Below are 26,323 nucleotides of genomic sequence, written 5' to 3'. Positions count from 1 at the left end.
TTTATACCTATATCTATCTTTTACAGTTAAACTGTGAATTTCTTGAAAGTTAAGAAACCTGCACCAATAAATCTTTATCCTCATTTATGTACATAGCCCAGAACTATATATAGTATCTCTTTGTGTTAGGTTTCAATAAATACTGTTTATTGATTGTGATTTATGAGATGATTTATGATATTTATTAATTGTAATTTATGAGATGACATTTATGTTCCAAGAATATTTAGAATTTTGCAAAATGCAGAATTCCTACTGGATTTTCTGGCTGAGTTTCTATTTCTTTTCTAACATGTGAAGAGGAAACTGAAGGATAAAGGTTATTTTCATGACTTTATTATTAAAGTAATCCTTTTGATCCTTGAATAAGGAAAAACATGTAATACAGAATTTTTAAATAGAACCATACGTTGTATCTTGTACTTTCCTTCCAGTTCCCATTCCTCTGAAGTAGGTGATGCTGTTTGCTTAGCAAACTAAGTTTGCTCAGGAAGACATCTTATGTAAATTTATTCATTTAGTATATTAATTTTATGTATCAAAAAATCCCCACAAGTAGGTTGCATTTATATTCTCTCATTGAATGACTGTAGTATAATTTCACCTCTTCTCTAGAAAAACATGAACATTTAACATGCCTCCCCTTTATTTGGCCTTATGAATATATCTGTTCCTTTTTTCTTTTATTTTAAAGATTTTATTTGTTTGACAGACACAGTGGGAGAGGGGACATAAGCAGGGGGAGTGGGAGGGGGAAAAGCAGGCTTCTTATCGAGCAGGGAGCTCGATCCTGGGACCCTGGGATCATGACCTGAGCCTAAAGCAGATACTTAACGACCGAGCCACCCAGACACTCTGAATATATCTGTTCCTTGAAAGGAATTCTTGTGTCACTTGGATAAACTTATTTAAAATGTCAGACTATGGGGCACCTGGGTGGCTCAGCGGGTTAAAGCCACTGCCTTCGGGGTCCTGGGATCGAGCCCCGCATCGGGCTCTCTGCTCAGCGGGGAGCCTGCTTCCTCCTCTCTCTCTGCCTGCCTCTCTGCCTCCTTGTGAGCTCTGTCTGTCAAATAAATAAATAAATATTTTAAAATAAAATAAAATAAAATGTCAGACTATGAAAACACTAATTCAAAAAGATTTTTGCAGCATCATTTATAATAGTCAAATTATGGAAGCAGCCCAAGTGTCCACTGATAAATGGATAGACAATGAAGATGTGGTGTGAATTGTTGAATCACTATATTGTACACTTGAAACTAATGTAACGCTATTGTTAACTTTACTGAAATAAAAATTTTAAAAAGTAAAATTTGGCAGGTGTTATGTACTAGCTCCTCAGAAAGTTGTGGGAACTTAATTTTTTCTTTTTTCTTTTTTTCTTTTTAAGATTTATTTAGAGAGAAAAAGCATGGGGAGGGGCAAAGGGACAGAGAGAATCTCAAGCAGACTCTATTCTGAGCATGGACACCCACATAGGGCTTGTCCCGTGACCCTGAGATCATGACTTTGGCCAAAACAAAGTGTTGGTCTCCCAACCAAATGTGCCACCCAGGTGCCCTGCAACTTCATTTTTCAATCAGATTTGCATGTTCATGCACACATTCACAGTATTGAATTTAGTCATTTAGGTAGTATTTGTTTCAGGTGAAGGAAGAGTCTTAAATAGGAGAATCTTTTTATTTTTAAAGATTTTATTTATTTATATAACAGCACAATCAATCAGGGAGAGTGGAAGAGGGAGAAACAGGCTCTCCACTGAGCAGGGACCCTGAGCTCAGTGCTTAATGCCAGAACCCTTGGGATCATGACCTGAGCCAAGGCCAGATCCTTAACAGACTGAGCCACCCAGGTGCCCCTTTAATTTTTTAAAATTTATGTATTTGTTTTAGAGAGAGAAAGAGAGTGTGAATGAGTAGAGGGAGGGGCAAAGGGAGAAGGAGAATCTCCAGCAGACTCCCACTGATCACAGAGCCCAATGCGGCACTTGATCTCAGGACCCTGAGATCATGACCTGAGCCAAAATCAAGAGTCAGGCACTTAACCAACTGAGCCACTCAGGCAACCCCTGTTAGAATTATTTTTGTTGGTTTAAGTCCATTGTATTATATTGCAAAAACTGAAAATCTTTGTTGATTTTTTTCATATATTTTAAAAACCATCACATCTGGACCCGATGCTGTATTATGGTGTTCTGTCTTGTAATGGAATTTACCCTCAGATTTTTATCTTTAAATATCCAAATCACTGTTTCTTAAATAGTTATTTTGGACTTAAAGGTTATGTCTGCAGCACAGAAATTGTTTTGCTTGGCTTTTTTTTTTTTTAATTGGCATTCTGTTAGCATTTTGTCAGTTAACACCATTTGCTAGTTTTTGTTACTATTGTGTTCTTATTTCCCAAGTTGATAAGAAAGTATCTGTGACTTAGGAAGGTTCATTGAAACATAAAAGTAATGATGAAAATGAGATTGTAAGTCTGTAACTCATGTAAACTTAACAGTGAACTGATCGACAGTTTAAATATGAATAATTCATATGTATGTCTTTGGAGAAGTAAGTCTTTGTAATACCTGTGAAGGTGCAAAAAGAAAAAGTACAAACAAAACCTATGATGTCTATTGAAATGATACACTGTTGATCTGTCCCTAGTTCTCTGTTCACTCGATATTATGAAACACGCTTATAGAATTTTCCTATTTAAATATTGGCAATATTTTCCAACAAAGTACAGTAGTATATTAAGCAAGTTATTCCATAATGACTTAAACTTGGTGAATTGGGTCATTACATGCAGAGAAGAGAGAAAAAACCTAGATGCATTTTTCATAGTTGCATTCTTTGCAGCATCGACAGGTACAACTTATATCATTCCAAAGAAGTTTATAAAACCAGCCACAAAGAATTGAATAATCCTCTGAGAGAAGCTAAGTGAGCTATTGGCAAAATTCCTTTATCTGTGCTCTATTAAAATCCCATAATGGCACAGTGGCCACAATGGCATACATTGTGAAAGTGGAATCACTTCTGTGTGTGACTGTCATCAGGTATTATGCTTTGTGTTTAGATGAAACCGCTTGTATAGAATATGAATTTGCTCTTGGCATATATATAATTTAAGTAGAAGAAGTACTTGATTATTTTTTGTTTAGAATAGTAGTTCAAAGCTAAAGGAAAATAAATTCTTCTAATAGTATTTTTTAAGACCTATGATACAGGGGCGCCTGGGTGGCTCAGTGGGTTGGGCCGCTGCCTTCGGCTCGGGTCATGATCTCAGGGTCCTGGGATCGAGTCCCGCATCGGGCTCTCTGCTCAGCAGGGAGCCTGCTTCCCTCTCTCTCTCTGCCTGCCTCTCTGCCTACTTGTGATTTCTCTCTGTCAAATAAATAAATGGAAAATATTAAAAAAAAAAAGACCTATGATACAGTGCATGTATTGACAGGGAACCATCTATATGTGTTGCCAGGAATGGTGTATTACCTAATGAAAGAACTTGTGCCTGAATGGTAATTCACATACCATTTTTTCAATTAACTTTAGATGTGTCTGTTGCCTTATATGTCTCCAGTGTTGAAGATATTAATGAAAATTTTGTATTAAGTCAGATGTGGCCATTAAGCATATTTTCAGCATCTTCTCTGAAAACAAATTAGGGTACTCTTCCTTTTTGTAGTACTCTAGTTCTCATGTAACTTCTTGAAGGATAGAAAGAGAACACTTCTGTATGTTTTTTATAAGTTGTACTTCTCAATGTTATATTTGGTATCTTGACAGAAGCTTTTGCTTCCACCAACATCAACTAAATGTTGAGAATAAAGTGTCAAGATTCCCTAAAACCAACAAGCCTTACCACTGAGAATATAATATGGCTTTCTTAACAGTTGTTCACTTTGTTTAATTTGACAAAGGATGAAATTGGTGCTGTATTTTACAATTATATTCCAAATGTTGTCCTGAAACCTGACAAAATACTTTTCAACTTAGAGTGCAGACAGAGTTGATAAGAAATCCACTTACCTCTCTTGGAAAGGAGGCAAGATGATAGAGAGTAGGGGATCCTGTTTCAACTGGTCCCCTGAATTTAGCTGCATATATATCAAACCATTTTGAACACCCATGAAATCAGCCTTAGATTATGATTATATATCAGGATCTCAACAAGCAGAAATGTGACTGCTTTTTGCAAGGTAGGATGTTTAGAGTCATGACTCCGTGGGGAGATACCAGAAGATGAGCAGAAGGGGGGAGGGAACCTCCAAAGCTCGTACCTTGGAAGGGGTACAACAGCAGAGTGCCAATTCAGAACCCTTAGAAATCTGCTCTAGTGAGAGACATACCTCTCTAATGGGGGCTCGGGAAATGAAAAGCCAAAAATTCTAGGTGTAGAGCATTGTGATCTCAGTTTAGGGGGAACCACAGAGCAAAATGGGATTCCTGAAATGGTAGAGTGCCTTAGCATTGGAGAAAGGAAACAGGTTATGGTTAGTGAACCCAGGAAGGGACTCTCAGCTCCAATTACCATAAACTGAGAGCCAGGCCAGTCGATAACTGCTCTTTCCTTCAAGAGCCTGAAAAAACCTGGAACCCAAATCTTCAGCCAGGCAAAAACTTGCAGCATGGTAGTGGCCAGGAGAAGACTTCAGAGCAGAACCCAGACCTGATTCCAGAGTTTTAGGTGTACACATGAACCCACAGCCACTCATGGTTTTAGAATCACAAAAGGCAGTGGCACTCCTGGGCCCCTGAGACTACCTCTGAGAGAGTTGCTATGGGCGCGCACCACAGGAGGCCACAGTTTTTAGCAACACCTGCAGAAGTGGAGATTGTTTGTCCTAGAAGGGCTATTAAAGAGGACAGATTGAGATTTTTTTGCTCTGGGCCAGAGATTTGGCTGCGGCTATTTTTGCTCTGATTCTCTGAAGAGGCAGGGAAAGCATCCAGGAAGCAAAAGCCACACAGAAGACTGGTTTCCACTGAGCCCATCCTCCTGACAGGGAGCAGGGTTTCTCTGCACAGGTGGGGTTACCTGAGAAACAGTGCGGCAGGCCCCTCCCCCAGAAGACAGGCTGGAAGAACAGGTGAATGAGAATCCTCTGGATCCTCTGAGGCTGTAAAATCCCAACGCCAGAGGAAAATTGTATATGAGCTCCAGGTGTGACTTCACGACTTGTTTATTTTTCAGATTTTTTTTCCTTTTCTCATGCTTTTTCTCTGTTGTATTTTTCTTCTCTTCTCTTCATTTCAGCTAGATATCTCATATCAGCTCATTTTTCACAGTTGCTTTTTAGCTTTTATTTTTACACATGTATACTTTTAAAAGATAGATATATGCTTTCTTTTAGACCTTTTTTCACTCTGTTCAGTTTTACCTTTTTCATATATACAAGTTTTACTTTCCTTTTAATTTTGGGATGTGGTGTCCTCTAACACACAGACCAAAATACACCCAGGAACAACTGAAATACACTGCTTTGCCCATTGAGAAATTATAGCCCCCCATTTTTCAATTTTTCAATTTTATTCTTGTGTTTCATTTTGGCTTTAGTTTTTTGTTTTTTTGTTTTTTTTTTGGTGGTGGCATTTGACCCCTCTGCATTTTGCTAGGGTGCATCTAGCTTGGGTCATGGTTGATATTTTGGACTCTGCATTCACTCAGCCATTCCTTGACAGAATGACTAGGAGGAGGAACTCTCAACAAAGAAAAGAACCAGAAACAATGTCCTCTGCCACAGAACTAAGGAACATGGATATAAGCAAGATGTCAGAGATGGAATTCAGGATAGCAATCATGAAGTCAATAGCTAGCTTGAAAAAAGCATTAGTGACAATATAGACTCTCTCTAAGGGCAGAAATGAGATCTAAGCAGGTCGAACTTAAAAATGCTATGAATGAGGGGTGCCTGGGTGGCCCAGTCAATAGGCCATGATCCTGGGGTCCTGGCATCAAGCCTTGGGCTCCCTGCTTGGCAGGAAGCCTGCGTTTCCCTCTCTCACTGTCCCTGCATGTGTTCCCTCTCTTGCTGTATCTCTCTTTGTCAAATAAATAAAATCTTTTTAAAAAATGCTATGAATGAGATACAGTCTAAACTGGATACTCTAACAGCGGGCATAAATGAGGCAGAAGAGCAAATCAGTGATCTAGAAAAAAACTGATAGGAGGAAAATAGGGATAGGCAGCTACTAGCCCATGAAAATAGATCAATGAAATGATGCCATGAAACATACTAATGTCAGAATTATTGGGTTCCCCAAGGAGGTGGAGGGAGAGGGAAGACTAGAAGGTATATTTGAGCAAATCATAGATAAGAACTTCCCTGATCTGGGGAGGGAAACAAGCATTTATGTCCAAGAGGCAGAGAGGACTCCTCCCCAAAATAAATAAAAATAAGTCAACATCCCAACATATAATAGTGAAACTTGCAAATCTTAGAGCCAAGGAAGTTACCCTGAGAGAAGCTAGAGGGAAGAGATTTCTTATATTTGGAGGGAGGAACATTAGAATAACATCAGACCTGTCCACAGGAAGCTGGCAAGCCAGAAAGGGCTGGCAAGACATATTCAGGGTACTAAATGAAAAGAACATATAACCAAGAATACTTTACCCAACAAGGCTGTCGTTCAGAATGGATGGAGAGATAGAGTTTTCAGGACAGAAAGAAACTAAAAGAATATGTGGCCACCAAACCAGCCCTGTGAGAAAAATTAAGGGGGATTCTGTAAGTGAAGAGCAACCCATAAGTCACACAGACCAGAAAGAAACAAAATCTATAGAAATGGACTTTACAGGTAATAAAATGGCACTCAATTCCTATCTTTCAGTAGTACACTGAATGTAAATGGGCTGATTGCTCCCATTAAAAGACAGAGGATTTCAGATTGGATAAGAAAGCAGGACCTATCCATATGCTGTCTGCAAGAGACTCATTTTGAACCTAAAAACACCTCCCGATTGAAAGTGAGGGGATAGAGAACCTTTACCATGCTAATGGACCTCTAAAGAAAGCTGGGGTAGCAATCCTCATATCAGATAAATTCAATTTTAAACCAAAGACCATACTAAGAGATGTAGAGGGACACTATATCATACCTAAAAGGTCTATCCAATAAGAAGATCTAACAATTATAAATATCTAAGTTTTCAACATGGAAGCAGCCAGTTATATAAGCCAGTTAATAGCCAAAATAAAGAAACTTTGATAATACATTAGTAGTATTATCAAAGTAGACCTCAACACTTCACTTAAGCAATGGACAGATCATCTAAGCAGATTAAGAAACAGCTTTGAATGACACATTGGACTAGATGGACTTCATAGATATATACAGAACATTCCATCCTAAAACAACAGAATACTTGTTCTTCTCCAGTGCCAACAACTTTCTCCAGAATAGGCCACATACTGGGTCATAAATCAGGTCTCAACTGGTACCAAAAGATTGAGATGATCCCCTGCATATTTCAGACCACAATGCTGTGAAACCGGAACTCAACAAGAAGAAATTTGGAAGGAACTAAAACACTTGGAAGTTAAAGAGTATCCTGCTAAAGGATGTTTGGGCAACCAGGAAATTCAAGAACTTAAACAATTCAATGAAACTAATGAAAATGAAAACACATCGACCCAAAACCTATAGGATACTGCAAAGGTGGTCCTAGGAGGGAAATATGTAGCCATCCAAGCCTCTTCAAAAAAATTAGAAAAATCCCATATGCACAAGCTAAACTTAACCTAAAGGACCTGGAGAAAGAACAGCAAATAAGGCCTAAGCCAAACAGAAGAGAAATAATAATGAATAGAGTAAAAATCTATGAAATACAAATCAGAAAAGCAGTAGAACAGATCAATGAAACTAGAAACTAGTTCTTTGAAGCAATTAGTGAGATTGGTAAACCTTTGGCCAGACTTATCCAAAAGAAAAGGGAAAGTACCCAAATTAATAAAATCATGAATGAAAGAGGAGAGATCACAATTAACACCAAGGAAATAGAAACAATTATTAGACATTATTATCAACAATTGTATGCCAACAAATTAAGCAATCAAGAAAAAGTGGACACATTCCTGGAAACTTAAAAACTACTAAGACTGAAATAGGAAGAAATAGACAATCTGAACAGACCAATAACCAGCAAGGAAATTAAGCAGTAATCAAAAATCTCCAGAAAAATAAGAGTGCAGAGCCAGATGGCTTCCCAGGGGAATTCTACCAAACCTTTAAAGAAGAAATAATGCCTATTCTACTGAAGCTGTTTCAAAAAATAAAAATAATGGAAAAACTTCCTCTTTCTATGAGGCCAGCTTTACTCTGATCCCAAAACTAGACAAAGATCCCATCAAAAACGAGAATTACAGACGAATAGCCTGATGAACATGGATGCCAAAATATTCCTAGCCAGTAGGATCCAACAGTACATTAAAAAGATTATTCACCACAATCAGGTGAGTTTTATTCTGGGATGCAGGGTGGTTCAGCTTTCAGAAATCAATCAGCGTGATAGAGCACAGTAATAGAAGAAAAGACAAAAACCGTATGATCCTTTCAACTGATAGAAAAAGCACTTGATAAAATACAGCAGCCTTTCCTGATTAAAACTGTTCAAACTATAAGGATAGAGGGAACATACCTAAGTATCATAAAAGCCATCTATGAAAAGCCCACAGCGAATGTCATTCTCAGTGGGGAAAAACTGAGAGGTTTTCCCCTTAAGGTCAGGAACCTGACAGAGATGCCTACTTTCACCATTATTGTTCAACATAATACTAGAAGTCCTAGCCTCAGCAATCAGACAACAAAAAGAAATAAAAGGCATTCATATTGGCAAAGAAATCCATTTACCTCTCTTATGTTGGAATAGTTAACTTCAATTAGAAAGTTAACTTTAAGTTGAAATAGTCAACCTCCAGCCTTCTAGAGTTTGAATGTGATATATACACATAAACTTGATTTTTCAGACAGTGCTAAAAATTATCTTTGGTGAGAAATCCATGGCTAACTTTTGGGTCATATGTGATGCAATTATCACCTATTTGATAGATTTGAGATGCTTGCTGTCATAATTTTCAATTTGTGGTCAGATTTAGTACACCTGTTGTGAAAAAGGGAAACTAACCTGATGTAGGTAGGACCTTAATGTTGGTTATAGAGATGGGCATAATGTTACCATGTTCAAAGATTACAAGTTATCCTCTGTGTCCAGTGTGTGTCCATTGATTTTGTTTTGTTTTCATTAATTAGAAGTTATGATAAAGTTTTTAAAGATTTGCTTTGAAGATTTTGTGTGTGTGTGTGTGTGTGTGTGTGTGTGTGTGTGTGTGTGTAATCTCTATACCCAATTTGGGGTTTGAACTCATGACTGCAGTATCAGGAGTTGGATGCTACACTGACTTAGCCAGCCAGGCATCCCTCAGACAATTGCTTTAAATTGTTAATCCCAGCTAAACTGCCGCTAAATGGTCAACAGACGCTAAAAATTGTAGAATTTTCTTTTAAAACAAAGTTAGAATACTTTCTAGAGATAGCATTTACTTTGTTACCTTGGATAAGACACTTGTATTTTCTTTCTTTTTTTTTTTTAAGAGATTTATTTATTTGTTAGAGACAGAGACAGGGAGAAAGAGAGCAAGCTTGCCAGTGGGTGAAGAGGGAGAGAATCCTTTTTTTTTTTTTTAAGAATTTTTTTTTTTTAAGATTTTTTATTCATTTATTTGACAGAGAGGGATCACAAATAGACAGAGAGGCAGGCACGGAGGGGTGGGGGGAGCAGGCTCTCTGCTGAGTAGGGATCCCAATGTGGGCTCCATCCCAGGACCCTGAGATCACGACCTGAGCTGAAGGCAGAGGCTTAACCCACTGAGCCATCCAGGCTCCATGAGAGAGAGAATCTTAAGCCGACTCCTGACTGAGTCTGGAGCCTGACATGGGACTCATTTTATGACCTAAGCCAAAACCAGGAGTCAGACATTCAGCCAACTGAGCCACCCAAGTGCCCTGACATTTAAATTTTGTGACCTTTGATTTCCTCATTTGTAGAACTGGTATTGTGGTGGTAAAAGGTGATTGTACAGTAATTGAATTTTCCTCATTTAATCTTAGGAATTTACTTGTGAAGTAGATTAGCTAATATTTTTACATTCATGGGAAGGATAAATTACTTGCCCAAGTAAATGGCAGATGGGATTTGAAGCCAAGTCCTGTGATTCTGTATCCATTGCTATTGCCCTTATTTCATTTCATTTTTATTTATTTATTTTAAAAAGATTTTTACTTATTTATTTGACAGAGAGAGATCACAAGTAGGCAGAGAGAGGAAAGGAAGCAGGCCCCCTGCCGAGCAGAGAGCCCGGTGCAGGATGCCATCTCAGGACCCCGAAATCATGACCCAAGCCGAAGGCAGCGGCTTAACCCACTGAGCCACCCAGGCACCTGCTCTTATTTCATTTTAAACATGTTACAGATTTCTTCTTCTTCTTCTTCATTTTTTAAGATTTTATTTATTTATCGGGGGGGGGGCGGGGAGAACGAGCGCAGGCAGACAGAATGGCAGGCAGAGGCACAGGGAGAAGCAGGCTCCCCGCTGAGCAAGGAGCCCAATGTGGGACTCGATCCCAGGACACTGGGATCATGACCTGAGCCGAAGGCAGCTGCTCAACCAACTGAGCCACCCAGGCGTCCCTTTTTTTTTTTTTCCCCCTTTCCTGGATTCAGTAGCACAAATGCTAGTTTGTAGTATTTTTTTTTAAAGATTTTATTTATTTATTTGACAGAGAGAGAGATCACAAGTAGGCAGAGAGGCAGGTAGAGAGAGAGGAAGGGAAGCAGGCCCCCTGCCAAGCAGAGAGCCCGATGCAGGATGCCATCTCAGGATCCCGAAATCATGACCTGAGCCGAAGGCAGCGGCTTAACCCACTGAGCTACCCAGGCGCCCTAGTTTGTAGTATTTAACATGGTTTCATAATGAAAAGCTGATATTCTTATTTTCAGAAAACCTATGGTAAGTTAGTACATAGTACCACTTACCCCATGCTTTTGACTAAAGTTCGTATTGATTATATATTTTTATGTAAAAAAAAGAAAATGGTCGTGTAAAAGGATTAAAGTGTAAGCAGTGGAAGAGAACAGCAACAATATAGCAGTAAACCTAGTGAACTGCTAATTTGTCTCTGGGGTGTCTTCCTCAGTGGTTTTCTTTGCTTATAGATACTTTGGAAAACTTACCACAGCAATAACACATTCTCTCAGCCATGTTTCATTTTGTTTGTGGCATGGTCTGTCCGTTTCTGAAATAGATGAATTGACAGTGAGTGCTCTTTGTACTTAGGTTATCAAATCATTGTACTTAGTTGTTGGGTTGCAGATGTCTTCTTATCAGGAGGTGTTTAAAGTAACCTCTTAAAAAAATGCCACTCTGATTCTGAATTGCTGTGTATTGTGGTAAAGATAAGTTTTTAAAAGTAGAGTTGTAAACCGTACTAGTAAATACTTTAATAAATTTCTTTTGAATACTTTGAGTTATCCTGCCATGTATATTCAAAATATGATATTGTTCTTGTCATTTTTTTGACAGACCCCATATCCCTCTGGACAGAATGCAGGTCCAACCACGTTGGTATACCCTCAAGCCCCTCAGACAATGAATTCACAACCTCAAACCCGTTCTCCGGTAAGTATACAGAAGCTTGTTCTAGACAGTGTTTTCCGTTTAAGTTTGTGTTTTTAGGAGCTTCGGTTCCTTTGGCTAAAACTTTTACTCGTTTTTGGAAACTTGTTCCAAGGACAGTTTATTTTACTTTATTATTATTATTACTATTATTATTATTATTATTGGTCAGAACTGCATTTTCAGACTTTTAGTATAGGAATAATTTAAATTTATTGAGAGAAGAAATGGAGCTTTTTATCTTCTTTTACTTTTCTGTGGCATGTTTTTTTTTTTTTTTTTTAATCTGGTTGCATTCAAGTTCATTTCAGCTCTTAATTTGTTGTACTATTCACAATTCAGGAGGACAGTAAAGCACAGTGATTTTAAAAGTAAATTAAATTTCATTAATTAGACTCTCAAATTTCAGTGGTTTGGGAAGTAAGATTTCTGAATCGGTGTCGCTAGAACAGTTCTAACCATTTGACAGTTTGGACATATGCATGACATACACCAGTGGTGTATTTATTTTTTCAGACGGTAAATAAATTGCGATACAAATTAAAATGCTGTCATCCTCTTTGCTCATCCTTTACATGGATTGCAATAAATATTGCAAAGACTGAGAATTTACTCTAGGTTCATCCCTCTGTTTCACAAAAGTATATAGTGGCTTCAGCTGTCCGTTCCTTAGAACGTCGTCTCCTGCCCTGCATGACTGGTTTTTGCCAGAAGGTGCTTCTGTAACATCTCACATCGTATCTCACATTCCTACTTGTATCTCAGCTCTGTGTTTTCCTCAGAGTACAGGTATCTTCTTTGGTTTCCCACCCCTGCTTTTTTGCCTATAGTATAGGGGTATTTCATTGCATTAGCTCCTATTCATTTGGTTTTATGCATGAACTGAGAAATGTTGAAATGTATGAAAAATTGCTCAAAGAACTAGAGATCATGGACTGCACCAAAATGTAATCTCTTTCTTACCCTCTTCTGTCTTCCTTTTCCCTATTGCCCTCTTCTCCGATACCTGTTCTTAGATCCTGGTTCTCCCCAGGGGGTGGAAGAACCTTTCTAAAGAGGTGGGACTTTGGTCCTAGTTGCCTGTTTGCTTGTCTTTTTTTTTCATTTTTCCTTTTCCTTTCCTTTTCTTTTCTTTTTCTTTTTTCTTTTTCTTTCTTTCTTTCTTTCTTTTTTTTTTTTTTGCTGAAATGATCAACAAGATGTCCGATGCAAGTTGTGTTCTGAGAGTGGTTTGGGGTTGTGGATACTTGACTACTTGGAGTGGGCCTGAGATCTCACCAGATTAATTTAGATAGGCCCTGCTTCTAGTCATTAAACATGGGACATTATGGTAAGCTCTTACTGCAAAGAACTATGGCCCTCTTCACCCCATCCCCCTTTTATAATTATTGAAAGAAAAGAAATTTACATGGTTAGAACTGGCGCAAAACCTGACTGAAGAGCTGCATCTCTAAACCAGTTTTTTTGACAGCCCAGCAGAACAGTGCCAATACATTGCACAGACAACTGGAAGAGGAGGAAGGTTTTGGAACAGACTCCCGTTTACAGGTCCTTGGCTGGAAGAGGCTGGATAAAATACTGCATTGTAAGCAATATAACAAACTGTACTTCTTGCAGGCAGTGGTGCCTCTGGCACTCATTATTTTTGACCACATCCATTTATTGGCTGATGAACAGAAATGCTTTGATTGCTTCTTCTCTGGAAGTCTAACCTAGCATGGCAGTTTCTGCCAGGCATAGCGGGGAAAAGAATAACAAATTGGGTGGGTCTTCTTGATTGGGAATTAGACAGGAGTAATTTGGGGTTTAGATTTTTCTTTATTTTAAACTCAAAGAGGGATATCCCTTTCAGATAAATTTGATATTAAAAGATAAATTTCAAGGCTTCTTTTTCCCTCTTTCCTTTTTATAATTGAATATCAAAGAGGAAATTGTCTGTAGTTGTCAGCCATGTTTCTGTGGTCATAAACTCTTCAGATACTATCCTCTATGCAATTTTTGCCATCTGCTCTGCTAGTGACCATTACCACCCCCATTACTAAAAACCACACACATAACATTCCATTACATATCCCAAAACAAGTGCAAGACTAGCAAACCCTAGCCTACTCTTGCTTGTTGTTTTGGGTCCAGTTTTCTTTATTTCATTTGTGTTGGTGCTGGGAGGGTGAAGTTGGGATATGAAGTTTGACAGGATTGCATTTTCTTTCTACATCCCAAGTTGCCATAGTTTAGTCTCATCCATCCCACAGCTATCTCAACTGGTGAGGAGAGGTAAGCTGTTGCACTCAGGAAGGGACCCTTCCCTTGGCTTTGTAGAGCAGCTAAAACTTACTCCATTCTATTTCTGCATTAATGGGCCATTGGCAATTGCACAGTTTAGGCTCTTCTGTTCTTCCCTGGACAGCTGCCTTTGCAATCCAAGTGGCTTCACGTGGCACCCCCTCCCTCTTTCAGGTTATCTTTGTGTCCGTATTTCTATTTGATGTATAGTATCTTAGTGAAATTCATATTACTGAAAATTTGTTTAAAAGCAAAAAGGTACTGGTTAGCTACCTTTCTGTTCCATTTTCTGGTTATACTGGAACTCTTTAAAAAATAGCTTATTTTTAAATAGCCTCCAAAGTATCTATTAAATGCCTCATTGGAAGGGGGAACAGTTTGGCTTTTGTAGTAACCTGTATCCACTGGTTATATTTTGTGGTTCTAAGTGCCAAAAATGCATCAGTGTTATGTTGGCCATGCCCTGTTGCCAACTGTGCACAGAAGAGTGAGTGAATGGGTGGGTGGGTGGCATTAACATTGGATCCAAGTTCACAGAAGGCTGCTTTCCTTAATATCTACAGTCCTCACCATCTAAAAACCCCTTAAAAAATAAAAAGAAGAAATGAATCTTTCTATTTTTAATATGAGCCAGCAGTGATTACAGTTTGTTCTGTTGCTTACAGTTACCCATAGGATTAAGACTGTTGTCATTCCAAGTGGAAAGCTCAATAGCCAATGGTGACTAGTGCAAAATAGACTAGGGTACTTTCCAACTAACTTGTGTTTTTTTTGTTTTGTTTTTTGTTTTTGTTTTTGGTTTTTTTAAAATATATGTGTAATTTTATAAGATACTCCTCTTGCTCATAGAAAGTTCTCTTTTGACTGGAATCTTCCGAATATATGAAGTTACAACTTTTATTTTAGAGCCTTAGAAATGAGACCTTTCTGTGGAACAGTGATAAGACAGGTACTGCTATACTCAGGTTAATTTTTTAACGTGGCCCTTCTCTCTCATTTTCTTCAAAAGTGTCATGTAGAAACATCTCACTTCCACCTCCTACTTTCATACCACATGGGTGGTATTGCCTATTCTTGAAATTTGGTGTCCATAGTAGAGGTATGATCTGTTTTCTTTTCATAATTGGAAAACTGAAAATATAAGACCTCAGTTTCTATGAAGAGAAAAAGTTCACGAAGTAAAGTTGCCCTTATCATCATTCTAAAAAACTCTTTTATAGTAGTTAGCAGATATAATGGCTGACCTAACACACTCTAATCACACGGGTCATCAAGGGCTTGTTAATTTATGCTGAAAAACTTCGAATTGTGTTTAAGACACTTTTCATTACTTGAAAAATAGGTGATGTTTTAGCTTCTAAGAAGAATTCTTAATAAAGCAGTCTTCAGCCAGCTCCTGCATTGTGGCATATGCTCCACTGCAATTTTTTGAAAATTATTTACATGAAATAGCAGCAATTGGGGAATAATTCCACATCTCTTGCATGTAACTTAAATTCTGAGTATGAGGGATTGGTTCTTAGTTAATCTTCAGTCTGATTCACCTGCAGTGTTGAGTTAATAGAAGGAAGGCTTTCTAGGAAATAACTGAAGACGTATTTTAGTTTCTTAAATGTATTCCATTCAAGTCCTTGTGGTTTGAGTTCAAAACTGCTTTGTAAATATTTTCTTTTCACTATTAAGGGGGTCGTTAACATTTCAATAGTTAATGTATTAGTAGCCAGGACATGACACTATGTCCGAACAGTTTTCTCTGTCTTTTTTTAAGATTTCATTTATTTATTTGACAGACAGATCACAAGTACGCAGAGAGGCAGGCAGAGAGAGAGAGAGAGAGAGAGAGAGAGAGAGAGGAGGAAGCAGGCTCCCTGCTGAGCAGAGAGCCAGATGCAGGGCTCAATCCCAGGACCCTGGGATCATGACCTGAGCAGAAAGCAGAGCCACCCAGGCACTCAGCTTCTCTGTCTTTTTTAGTGAAATCACACTGGAAGTCTAGTTAATGGTCTAGGGAAGAATAGTTGATCTTACAAGTTTAGTACTTAAAATTTTATTAGTAGGAAAGCTTTTTCTTTCATTGTACATTAGGGAAAGTAAGAGAGTGTGTATTACCTGCTTTTAAGCACTCTGTTGGGCTAAGGAATTATATTTTTTTGTTTGTTTTTATTCTCAGTATCAAATAGCAGTAGGTACATATGGACAGTGTTGTGCTGTTGTGTATAAAAACTGAGAGATTTGATTTCTTTCACTCTTTTTTCTTCCTGAGCTTAAAATAGTACCACTTTGATTAATCATTTTAAAGGGTGATGTTCTTTACCAGCTATTTGCTTTGGTATGCCTGATATTAAACTTTACTAGTTAATTGTATTTAAATATATATGTCGTAATTTATATATTTAAATATATATTTATATATTATAAATATATTTGTATATTTATAGATATATAAATGAAATTTTATTCTTTAAGAAATAAAGGAAGATACTGAAATTTCCATTTCACGTGTGAGATACCCTATTAAACTAAAGTGAATTTGAAATCGGTCCTGTTAACATTCTGTATTTCCTGTTGGACATTTTAATTACCTCCTGGCTATTTCTTATAATATAAAAACTTCTCCATTTCCTCCAGCTGTATCAGTTGCATAAGCACCCTTGACTTTTTCATGTTTGTCTTAATATAATCACTTAGTATTTCAAACCTTCTTTTGCTTTATTTTAGGATTTTATTTTATTATTTTTTTTAATATTCCTATCAGAGAGATACCCTTATGTGCCTAACAGCTTAGCTGTTTCTCTCCCAGCTGATAAATGGCAAACTATAGCTGGAGTGGTGTTAACCTGTTGAATCTTAGTACCTGTCTGTCACTGTCCTGCAGCAAAGCTTTGACTGTTTGTGTTTTTTTTTTGTTTTGTTTTGTTTTTTTTCTTGTGGATTTTTTTCTTTTGGCATATTGTGTGACATTTTGGTTTTTGTTGTGGTGTTTCTGACTCTTTGTGCCTTTCCTTTTGTGTTTGTTTTCCCTCCTTTTCTCAGTTTGCAGCGGGGCCTCGACCTGCCCATCACCAGGTACTGTACCCTTGCCCCTTCACTATCACCTTTAACTAATAGGTGGGGGCTTTAGTAGCTGCTGATCCTTAGAATGCTGCCATTCCAGGGAACCACCCAACCTGTACTCTTTAAGAGTAGCTCCAGTCTCCTGTGATTCTGTTCTTTTTGTCCTTCACTAATTTCACGGCATTTTGTTATTAATGAACACATTCCCTTCTGTTAATGGCACAATTTAAAAATAATAAAGTGTTTTTTCCCCCCAAAACAATTGCTCTCAATTTAGGGAACCCTGAAAATTTTCAGATATGGTAAGCCCTCACAGATTTTGTGGTTATATGTATTGTTTAAATTTGACTGGAACAGGCAACATTCTAAGGGTTTTCTGTTAACATTCTGATGTAACTTGTATTGATGTGTATAAAACAGCATTAGTATTTCTAAAACCACTTAATCTCAGTTACTAACTTAGATCTAATATCAAATTAACAGTTAATACATAGTCATTTGTTTCATAGAATTATTCTCAGGATACATAGAAAATAAATACATTATTTAATTTTAATATTTGTAGCCAGTTGGTTCTTTTTAAATGAAGTAATTATATAAATTAAAATTAAAAAATGTATATGCTGGCACTAATTTATTTAGCAGGAATATACTAGAGGAGGTGGTTTGGGATAAAGAAAAATCTTTCAGGGTTTTTCCCTCCAAATAGCTTCTTACAGAGTATCCTGAAACATTTTCTCTTGCTATAGTTGAAAGGGCCTAGGCCTTACAGATCTGGGTTCATATTACCAGCTTTACTGTGCAACTATCTGGGTTAAACAGATTTCTTTCTGAGCCTTAGTTCCCTCATATGGGAAACGGGAATAAATGCCCTCCATTTTAGAGATAAGATTCTTTAGGCATCTGACATAAAGTAAACAGCAGGAAGTGTTAGCTGTTTTTTGATACTGTTATGCAGCCTAGCATGGTTTGATAAAATGAAAGAAGTGTTACCCATTGTTTACCTGTGTTAATCATAGTTAGAATTCTTATTATTGAGTAAATGGACATGGTGTAATTGCTGGATTTCATTGTCTACCTGTGATATAAGGCTCTATTTCTCAAAATGAAGTCTTTTTAATTTAGATGATAAAAAACCAAGCATATTCTGAGGTGCTAAGGACACTTTGCAGGAGAACTCAGATATGGTTATGTGAAATGGATGGCAATTCTTTGGGTTAGATGAAGAAATAAAATTCGGGTATTTTTTAGTATCAACAGACAGCATTGTTAAAGTACTTTAAGAGCTTGCATTGTCGTGTCAACTAGACCTAGGTTTGAGTCTTACTAACTGAGTGGTTTTGGGCAATTTATTCATTGGTCTCAGCCTGTTTTCTCATCTGTAAAATGGGGACAATACTAGTACCCATCTTAGGACTGATATGAAGAGTAAATGAGATAATGAAAGGACAGTGATTAGCAGTGTTTGGCATATACTACAATTCTAGATTGATTACTTATAATTGAAAGGAAGATAAGCCCATAGGTAAAAAGGTTGATTATAAATTTTATAAAATATTTCGTCAATGGTCATAGAGGCAAGGCTTAAATTTTAGTCAGGGATCAAGCCATAGAACTATTCCTAACAGAGAAACCTGGGAGTTCTCTGTTCCAAAAGCAGTGTAGGAAAAAAACTACTGATTAAGAAAAACTATTTCTAAGCTCCTTCATATAAGGCTGAGTGTTTCTATAATTTCTGTTCAATTGCATTGGTCCTCAGAAAGGGATGTTGTAGTTAAGCCTTTATAAAAGAGTCTTATCTACTCTGGGAAAATTTGTTTTCTGAACTTTCTCCTGAGCCTAAAGTCTTGTGATGCTCTTTGTCTTCTTTAATTCCAAAAACCAAGGAACACTTAAAGGAGTCTTGGTGAGAAAAGGTTGATTTAGTTTCTGAAATGATTTTCATGTGTCATATGACTCAAAGTTTTGGCAGATTGGTTCTTTATTTAGCTATGGGATAATGCTTGTGAAGTTATGGCATATTTCAACCATTAGAAAAGTAGAACTCCCTGTGTGTATATGCTTATTATTTATTCATTAGCAAGGAACGTAATTACTTTCTGACACAAGTTCTTGAAGATCAATTCTTGAGATGGATCATAAATCCAGAGTGTTACTTTTGGATACAAAAACCAGAGAGCTGGCTGCTTTTTACTCTGGTATTCCTCCTTTCTAAATAGCAGTTTAAAATTTCTCATAACACCAGAGAGAATTGAGTACGGAAACCTATAACTTTGGTGGAGACAGCAGTAGGAATTAGTCCCCTTGGAAAACTAGGAGAGAGAGGGCCGGGAGTTGAAGTGACAGTGCTGAGCGGGAGTTAGCTGAAGCCGTGCTGTGGCGGAGAGCGAATTGTTAGGAAGAGTTTGCTCTGCTTTATCAATGGCTGTACAGTCCAGTTTGGTTTGTTCCAGTATGGAATAGGTATTGGCATTTTGGGTGGGATAACCAGTTATGAAATCCTTCCCTGTGAATTGCAGTTCATTTAGCAACCTTAGGACTCTAAATGCCAGTAGAATTCCCGCAGTGACAATTAAAAAACGAAACAAAACAAAAAACACCTCCACATATTTCCAGATAACCCCCATGGAGATGATACTATTTCCCAGGGATCAAGCCATAGAACTATTCCTAACAGAGAAACCTGGGAGTTCTCTGTGTACTTAATGGTTGAAGTTTGTATTTAAAACAGTCTTCTCCTCAAATCTAAAGTCATGTTAGAGGGGCTACTTGGGTGGCTTAGTTGGGTAAGTGTCCCACTCTTGGTTTTTGGCTGAGGTTGTGATCTCAGGGTCGTGAGACCGAGCCCCATTTCGGGTTCCATTGGTGGGCATGGAGCCTGCTTGAGATTCTTTCCCTCTCCCTGTGCTCCTCCTCACATCCCCATCCGATGTCTCAAAAGAAAATGGAAGGAAGGAAGGAAAAGAAAAAGAAAGTCAGGTAGAGGTTCATAGAGAAGGAGATGCTCATAAGACAAAATAGTAGATAGAAACTTGTATAATGAGAGCAAATGGTAAACATTGAGTGGTACACAGAGAATACATTTTTAAAGGGTAAAACATCCATGTCCTAGGTTATTTTTGGTTTGTTGTGAATTGAAGGCATAAATTATTTTTTAATCTATAATTGTTTTCTTTGGCCAGAAAGAATTAAATCAGGGGTTATAATTAGCTATGACTAGTTAGACTTAGTGAATAGATTTCCTATTTCTCCTTTATTGAATTGTTCATCAGTGGCTGCCTTTCTGACCACATCCTTTCATGCTTTGATATATATATATATTTTTTTAAACACAGTAATTTGATGCTGGATGATGGCTCCTGTGATTGTTGTTTCTAAAGTCCAACTGTAAATACGTTAAGTTTTTGTGACTGCTTAGTAACCATTGGTTCTATAAACATTACAAAGAATAAAAATACTGTTATTTAGATAAGATAATTGGAGGTAATTGCTTGCAAAATGAAAACACGATTGTCCAGTTTAGTAATCTAGAACCTATGTGTATATTTTTTTTCTTCTTTGTAAAATGAAGTTAACTGAATTGAAATGAAACAGCATTCTGGATAGTGATATTTTTAGTTGAATAGGATCAAGAAACTGTAACAGAATGTTTTTCTTGGAACTACTTTTAGGTAGAGTATCTTTATGTGTGGCCAGCTAGAGAGCTCTTACTGAGTCCCTCAAGTCAGGGATACCATGCTCCAGTTAGAATTATGTCAGCCGTGTCTTCTTCCAGTACCATTAGTTTTTTAGTTTTAGGCTTTTACAGGGATTCTTTCAGATTAATTAATTAGGATGTTCCATTCTTTTTGCATTTTGTAGCCTGGAGAGTTTTAGATTAGACTAACAATTTTCTTACAAGGTAAAAGAAGAAGTACTAAGTAATTTTATATGCAGACACCCATGGCTTTAGAAATATGGCAACTATTTTTACTCTGATGTTTGAAAATCCCAAGGTAATTAGAAACAGAAAGAACAGAACGTACACTCATAAGTAAAGCAAGTCAGTTGGTATAATGTAGATTCTGGCTTGTGTTATTAATTTCATGTTTAGTTGTTGAAATTTGTGTAGTTGTGGTTTAAAGTTACTTGTGTTCCTGTCCTTATTTTACTTTTGGATTTCACAACAGAGATCAAGTGTTGGTTATATTCTGTGGCTGAGTAGTCTGCATTTTGAGAAAGATCAGGGAATTGGTATTTAAAAGTGTTCATAGAACAAAAATATTTTGCAATGTGTTGATACATGATTTTAGTTCCCATAATATTGACAAATGTTGAATAGTGTGCCATATTCGAAGTAATTGGATTTATTGTAAACAAATAAAAGCTTGATAAAGCTTAACAGTATTTCACATCAAGGAAATATGTTACCTAGTAGCAAACAGCATTGAAGCTGTGCATGTTTTCCTGTTGTAGTTTTGTTCTTTTTACTAAAAGATTAAAAGAAAAGAAAACTGCTGGCTTATTTTTATTTTTTAAATTTTTTTCATTATGACCCTTCAAGGTTTTTGTGTTGTTACATTTGAAGTCTTAGTTTCTGGTGGAGAAATATTTGTATTGCTCTGTGCAGTTTCTTAGATTTGGAAAATAAAATAAATGAAAGTTTAGAGTTTGCCTCTGGGGTCAGACTTGGCATATCAAGCAAAGTAGAAATAAGATCAAGCATTTATGCAGCCTTATGACCAGTCCTCTTAGATTTTTCAGAGCTTAATGTAAGTCAGCCATGGGCAGTTTATCTAGTGCCTTAGTCACCAAAGAGTTGTAGGGTTAGGGCAGAAATAGTAAAGGAAAATACAGGTTGGGAGTTGGCATAACTGGGAATCTTGGCTTCACTACAAACTAACTTCGAGCCTCAGATTTCTTATCTTTGGAAGTGGATAAAATATGCCCATAAGTGATAAAATATTGAAGTTTTACAACAACTGCACCTACTTCCTAAGGGAGTTATGAGGATCAGAGTACCTGCCTGTCAGAGTCCCTGGCACATAGTAGATTCTGGGTAAATGTCAATTTTCTTTAACAGTGACATAACCTGCCTATCTTTCCCTCCTTTCTCAGCCTGTTTTTGCCTGTGAGCAAAGTATTCTACAAGGATGCTCATTTTTCAGAGTCTGCAGCATGGACAGACAGAACACCTGTCCCTGAACAGAATCCTCGGGGTTTTTTTCCTTCCATCTTACATAATCCTCTATGGCACTACTGTCTAGTAGAACTCTTGTAATGGTGGTGAAAATGTTAGTGTGTTGTTCATGACACGTTTGCACATGTGGCTATTGAGCACTGAAACTGTGCAGCGCAACTGAAGAACGGAATCTTTCATTATAAGTCATCAAATATGGCAAGTGGCTATTCTATTGAACAACTCAGCTCTAGAGCTTACATCTTTTAATTCTTAATGACACATAAATTATGTGATATTGGCCACATGCAGGGAAGGTACAGAAAGAATTTAGAATTCGTTTTAAATTGGTGTAAGTCAGCAGAGTATCTGGTTGATACTTGAATGATACCCCATTACGTGGACTCTTCACTGCTTATTCCCTTACAACTTGTGAGAAAATTACAGCAGTTATTTTTCTCAAAAGTACTTTAGAATTTTTAAAGATATTAACCTAAAAAATTCATAATTCCAAATCTTACTGTTCCTCTAGGAGGCTGAACTATATATTGCAGAAAGCTAGGGATTTCAGAAGCACATTTTTTATATAGTTTTTATTGCTTTGCAAAATAATAATTATTCTGTAGTTTTTTCCACAGAGGAAGAACTAATGTGATTGAATAGATTTTTCGAGTTGCTGAAAATGAATGGGTAGTTTTCAGAGAATATCAACTTATTATTTAGTTTTTAAAAAAGATATCCTTGTCTTTTGATGATTTTAGAAAGAGTGAAGTCATGAAAAGTGATAGAATTGCCAACATATTCAAAAAACATTTATTCCTAATGTTATTGGCAAGGAAACTTTAGGTAACGGTATAATTATCACATCTTTAGAAGTATTTTCCAAGGGGTAACATTTTCCTTTTGGTTTCTAGAATTTTACAGTGAAAGTTAGCTATCATGAGTACTCTAAATTCAGCCTCTGTTATAAATGTATCCAAGCCCTTTGGAAAAGTTGCACAATGACCACCAAATGAGAGCTGATTCTTTCCCTTGCCATTCTCCTGGCATATTAGTGGACCATTGAAAGATAAAAGACTTAAAACAGATTGAAATCAAGTTTGGGAATGATACTTATGTTGTACATGATTCCTCCCTTCTCTACTTAGCCTTTTCTGGCATTTTCATCAGTGACTTGGATTAAAGACATGCCTGTCAAATTTGCTGATAGTTATGTGGTTTTGACCTTGTATTATACATTTGGAATCCAGAAGTATCTGTACAGTCTGAAATGATGGGTTTGTAATTAGCCAAATACATTTTCAAAGAAACAACATACACTATTCCTTATCTGAACTTCATTACACAGCCCTAAGAGTATACACAAAAGTGAAGAACATGACTTGTTGCCAGGTTATATATAAAGAAGACGTAAGGGTTTTATGAGATTGTAATTCAGTACCAATCAGTAGTAAAATGTGGTTGACAGAACAGCTCCTGTTATTCTTGGTTTTATTAATGGAAATATAGTCAGCCAGAATAAGAGAGAGATGTTGCTGTTTCGTTTAGCAACAGATAAATTTATTGAGTGAGCCCAGATACAGTCTAGGGAGACACGACCTGGATATTTGTGTTTTGGTCTCTATTTAGTGAGACTTTTAACTGTGGGACCATATTGAGAGAAGACTGAAAAGGGAATTTAATATGCTGGTTGGAGGGACAGGGCATGGAGGGTAGTAATTGGCTTTGAACAAAAAAAAAAATAGACATTGGTGCGAAGGTTGGCAGTGATGGATGTCTCCACATAACTTAGAGATTTATCACTTCTGTGGAAGAAGGATTTGACTTTGATGTGATTTTAGGAATATTTATTGAACCAGAGGGAAAATGATACAGAGAGAAAAATTTGGAGCCAGTAAAAGGAAAGTCAGAACTCCATTTAATAATGAAATGGACTGTGTCTTTGGTTGCTCAAGTGTCGCAACCTGAAGGGCATGTCAAATAAGAGATTTAAATTTTAGGTATGTAGTTGGACTAAATGGCTTGTACTGTCCTTCCATCTAGCATCCCAGAGAGTTTGATTAGTGGAGAGGAAAAGGGATTCAGAAACATTGCAAGCAGTTTGGGAAGGACCATTCACATTCACATGTAGTTTGCTGCCATGCCCACCCACAGATTTTTAATTTCTTGTACCACTATTAAATCTAACTCTAAATTTACAATTGAATGGTTAGGAGAGAGTACATTCATTTTTTATTCTCTTTTTATTTATTTTATTTATTTCTTTAGTACATTCTCTTTTTATTTCTTTGCCTTTCCAGTCATTACACCTTTTTTAGTCTTATAGATAGTAGAATCTCCTGTATGGGGGAAGGGGAAAGGGAGAATGAGGAAGGGAGGGAACTTCTTAAGGTTGAAAAATTAGCTCCAGACAGCCTGTCCTTATAAAATTCTTGGGCAGTGAGTTTGAGTAAAAGGTCTGTTAAATGTTGTACGGAGGAAGTAAAAGCATATGAACAGTTATCAGTTACTTTAAGGGAGATAGAGAATTAGAGTCTTGTAAGTAGAAGAAATTTATTTTCCTGTATAATAAGCATGAATTTTGTGAAGTAATTGTTGTTACCAGGAACGTTACGATTGAGGGATATGCCGCCCATTAGTGCACTTGGATAAAGGTCTCACCACATCCCTTGGGCCTTAGAAAAAATTTCTTTTGACTGTCAACAGTTGTTTGAAAATATGAGGGGTGTTCCATTTCATGAGAAGTAGGGTGTGTAACAGTTAAAGTTTATACACCTAAATCTGACTGTACTTATTAAATTATGGGTGGGAGACCTTTAGAAAGTTACTTAATCTCCCTGTCCCTCAATTTCTCCATGTATCTAATGGAGGTGTTAATAATACTACCTGCCTTAGAGGTGTGTTTTAAGAATAATTTACTATATGTGGAAAATAATTGGAGTAGTATCTGGTAGCTAGTAAGTGCTATATCAAGCTTCAGTGTTATTTAATATGCATATGTGAATACACTCTCCTACACTGCTTCAAAACTGAAGTCTTAGTTTATAAGAAATATTGCATGTCCACATAACCATAAATTTTGTGTTTTTGTGGGTTCAGCTGTATGATAATATTAGCACTATCATCAGAAACACTTGTTTATTTCTTTTTTTAAAACTACTGAAGAAAATAGGCTTCTGAATCCTCTTTGAATAAGCTGTATTCTCAACTGTCGTAATCAGGGCGTTAAAAACCCCAGCAGAGGAGTTGGAAACTAGTGCCAGGAGAAGGACTCACATACAGTAAACTGTTAAAATTGTGGAGAAACTTTGCCCATATCTGCTTTCCTTGCTCTGCACAAGTTAGTAATACCATGCCTCTTCAGTGCACTAGGCAGTAAATATTCTTAGAAAATTTGGTGATAATATAACTACAGTGGATTATCACCTCTTGTGTTTGACTCTCTTTGTCTTGGCTGCCCTCTAGAGTTGGTGGAAGAGGATCTTACAGGAATAAGATTTCTGTCCACTGCATGCAACATGTTGTAATGCTCATTAAGTTGAGCAGATGAATGACTGTCCTCTCTCTGAGGCCTGTAACAGTTTTGTGGCTCCTCTCATATTAACCAAGTTATAAAAATGCTTAAGTTCATTCATGAATTGTGTTTACAACTCACATACATTGATGAATAATAGATTCTGTCTGCTGTGTAATTAAGAGAGGTGAAGTGTAGGATGCAAAATTTATTAGTTCATGTTCTTGGTTGCAGCCAACAGAATTCTTGTGTCTGTCACCAAAACTGTGTCAGTGGAGATAACAGCAAGACTATTGTTGTTGGGGTGGTCCAGCCCAGCTTTGCTGCTTGTACTTTCTTTTCACCTTCATCAACTGCTCTTTATGGCCTTTCCCATCTGGTTCCCTCATCCACTCCATTCTCCTGCTGTACTGCCTATTGCACTTCTGTGACTTACTCTTTTTAGGGCTTTCTTTGTCCTGGGTTATGAAGGCCGAATGGGGATGAGCCTTGGACGTTGGATCCTAATTCTTCCAAACAACACAAAATAAAAAGTCATTTCTTCTACTATGTGTAGGTGACTTGATGTTTAAGAGTAAGTAAGGCAGGATAAGACCTGAGTGGGCCCAAAGGTCAAAGCTCATCCTTGCTTTATTTGGACCAATCATAATCAG

The 26,323-nt window shown here is 37.1% G+C and overlaps 1 protein-coding gene across 19 annotated transcripts in view; it reads left to right on the top strand.

The window, feature by feature from the left end:
• The window catches only part of EIF4G3 (eukaryotic translation initiation factor 4 gamma 3), a 355,154-nt gene that overhangs the window by 166,965 nt on the left and 161,866 nt on the right, over window positions 1–26,323 (top strand). For 9 of the 19 annotated variants that reach the window (XM_059376540.1, XM_059376533.1, XM_059376534.1 and 6 more), the window contains 3 exons: window positions 11,569–11,664; window positions 13,133–13,246; window positions 16,978–17,010. In XM_059376540.1, coding sequence (XP_059232523.1) covers window positions 11,635–11,664; window positions 13,133–13,246; window positions 16,978–17,010 — 177 coding nt within the window. In that variant the 5' untranslated portion in view covers window positions 11,569–11,634. Of the gene's footprint in view, window positions 1–11,568; window positions 11,665–12,677; window positions 12,720–13,132; window positions 13,247–16,977; window positions 17,011–26,323 lie in introns of all 19 variants that reach the window. The other 10 variants (XM_059376541.1, XM_059376539.1, XM_059376538.1 and 7 more) reach the window with 4 other exon arrangements.

This window comes from Mustela nigripes, chromosome 14 (genome assembly GCF_022355385.1).
Source record: "Mustela nigripes isolate SB6536 chromosome 14, MUSNIG.SB6536, whole genome shotgun sequence".
In the NCBI taxonomy this organism is placed as follows: Eukaryota; Metazoa; Chordata; class Mammalia; order Carnivora; family Mustelidae; genus Mustela; species Mustela nigripes.
This window is presented reverse-complemented; position numbering and strand designations above follow the sequence as displayed.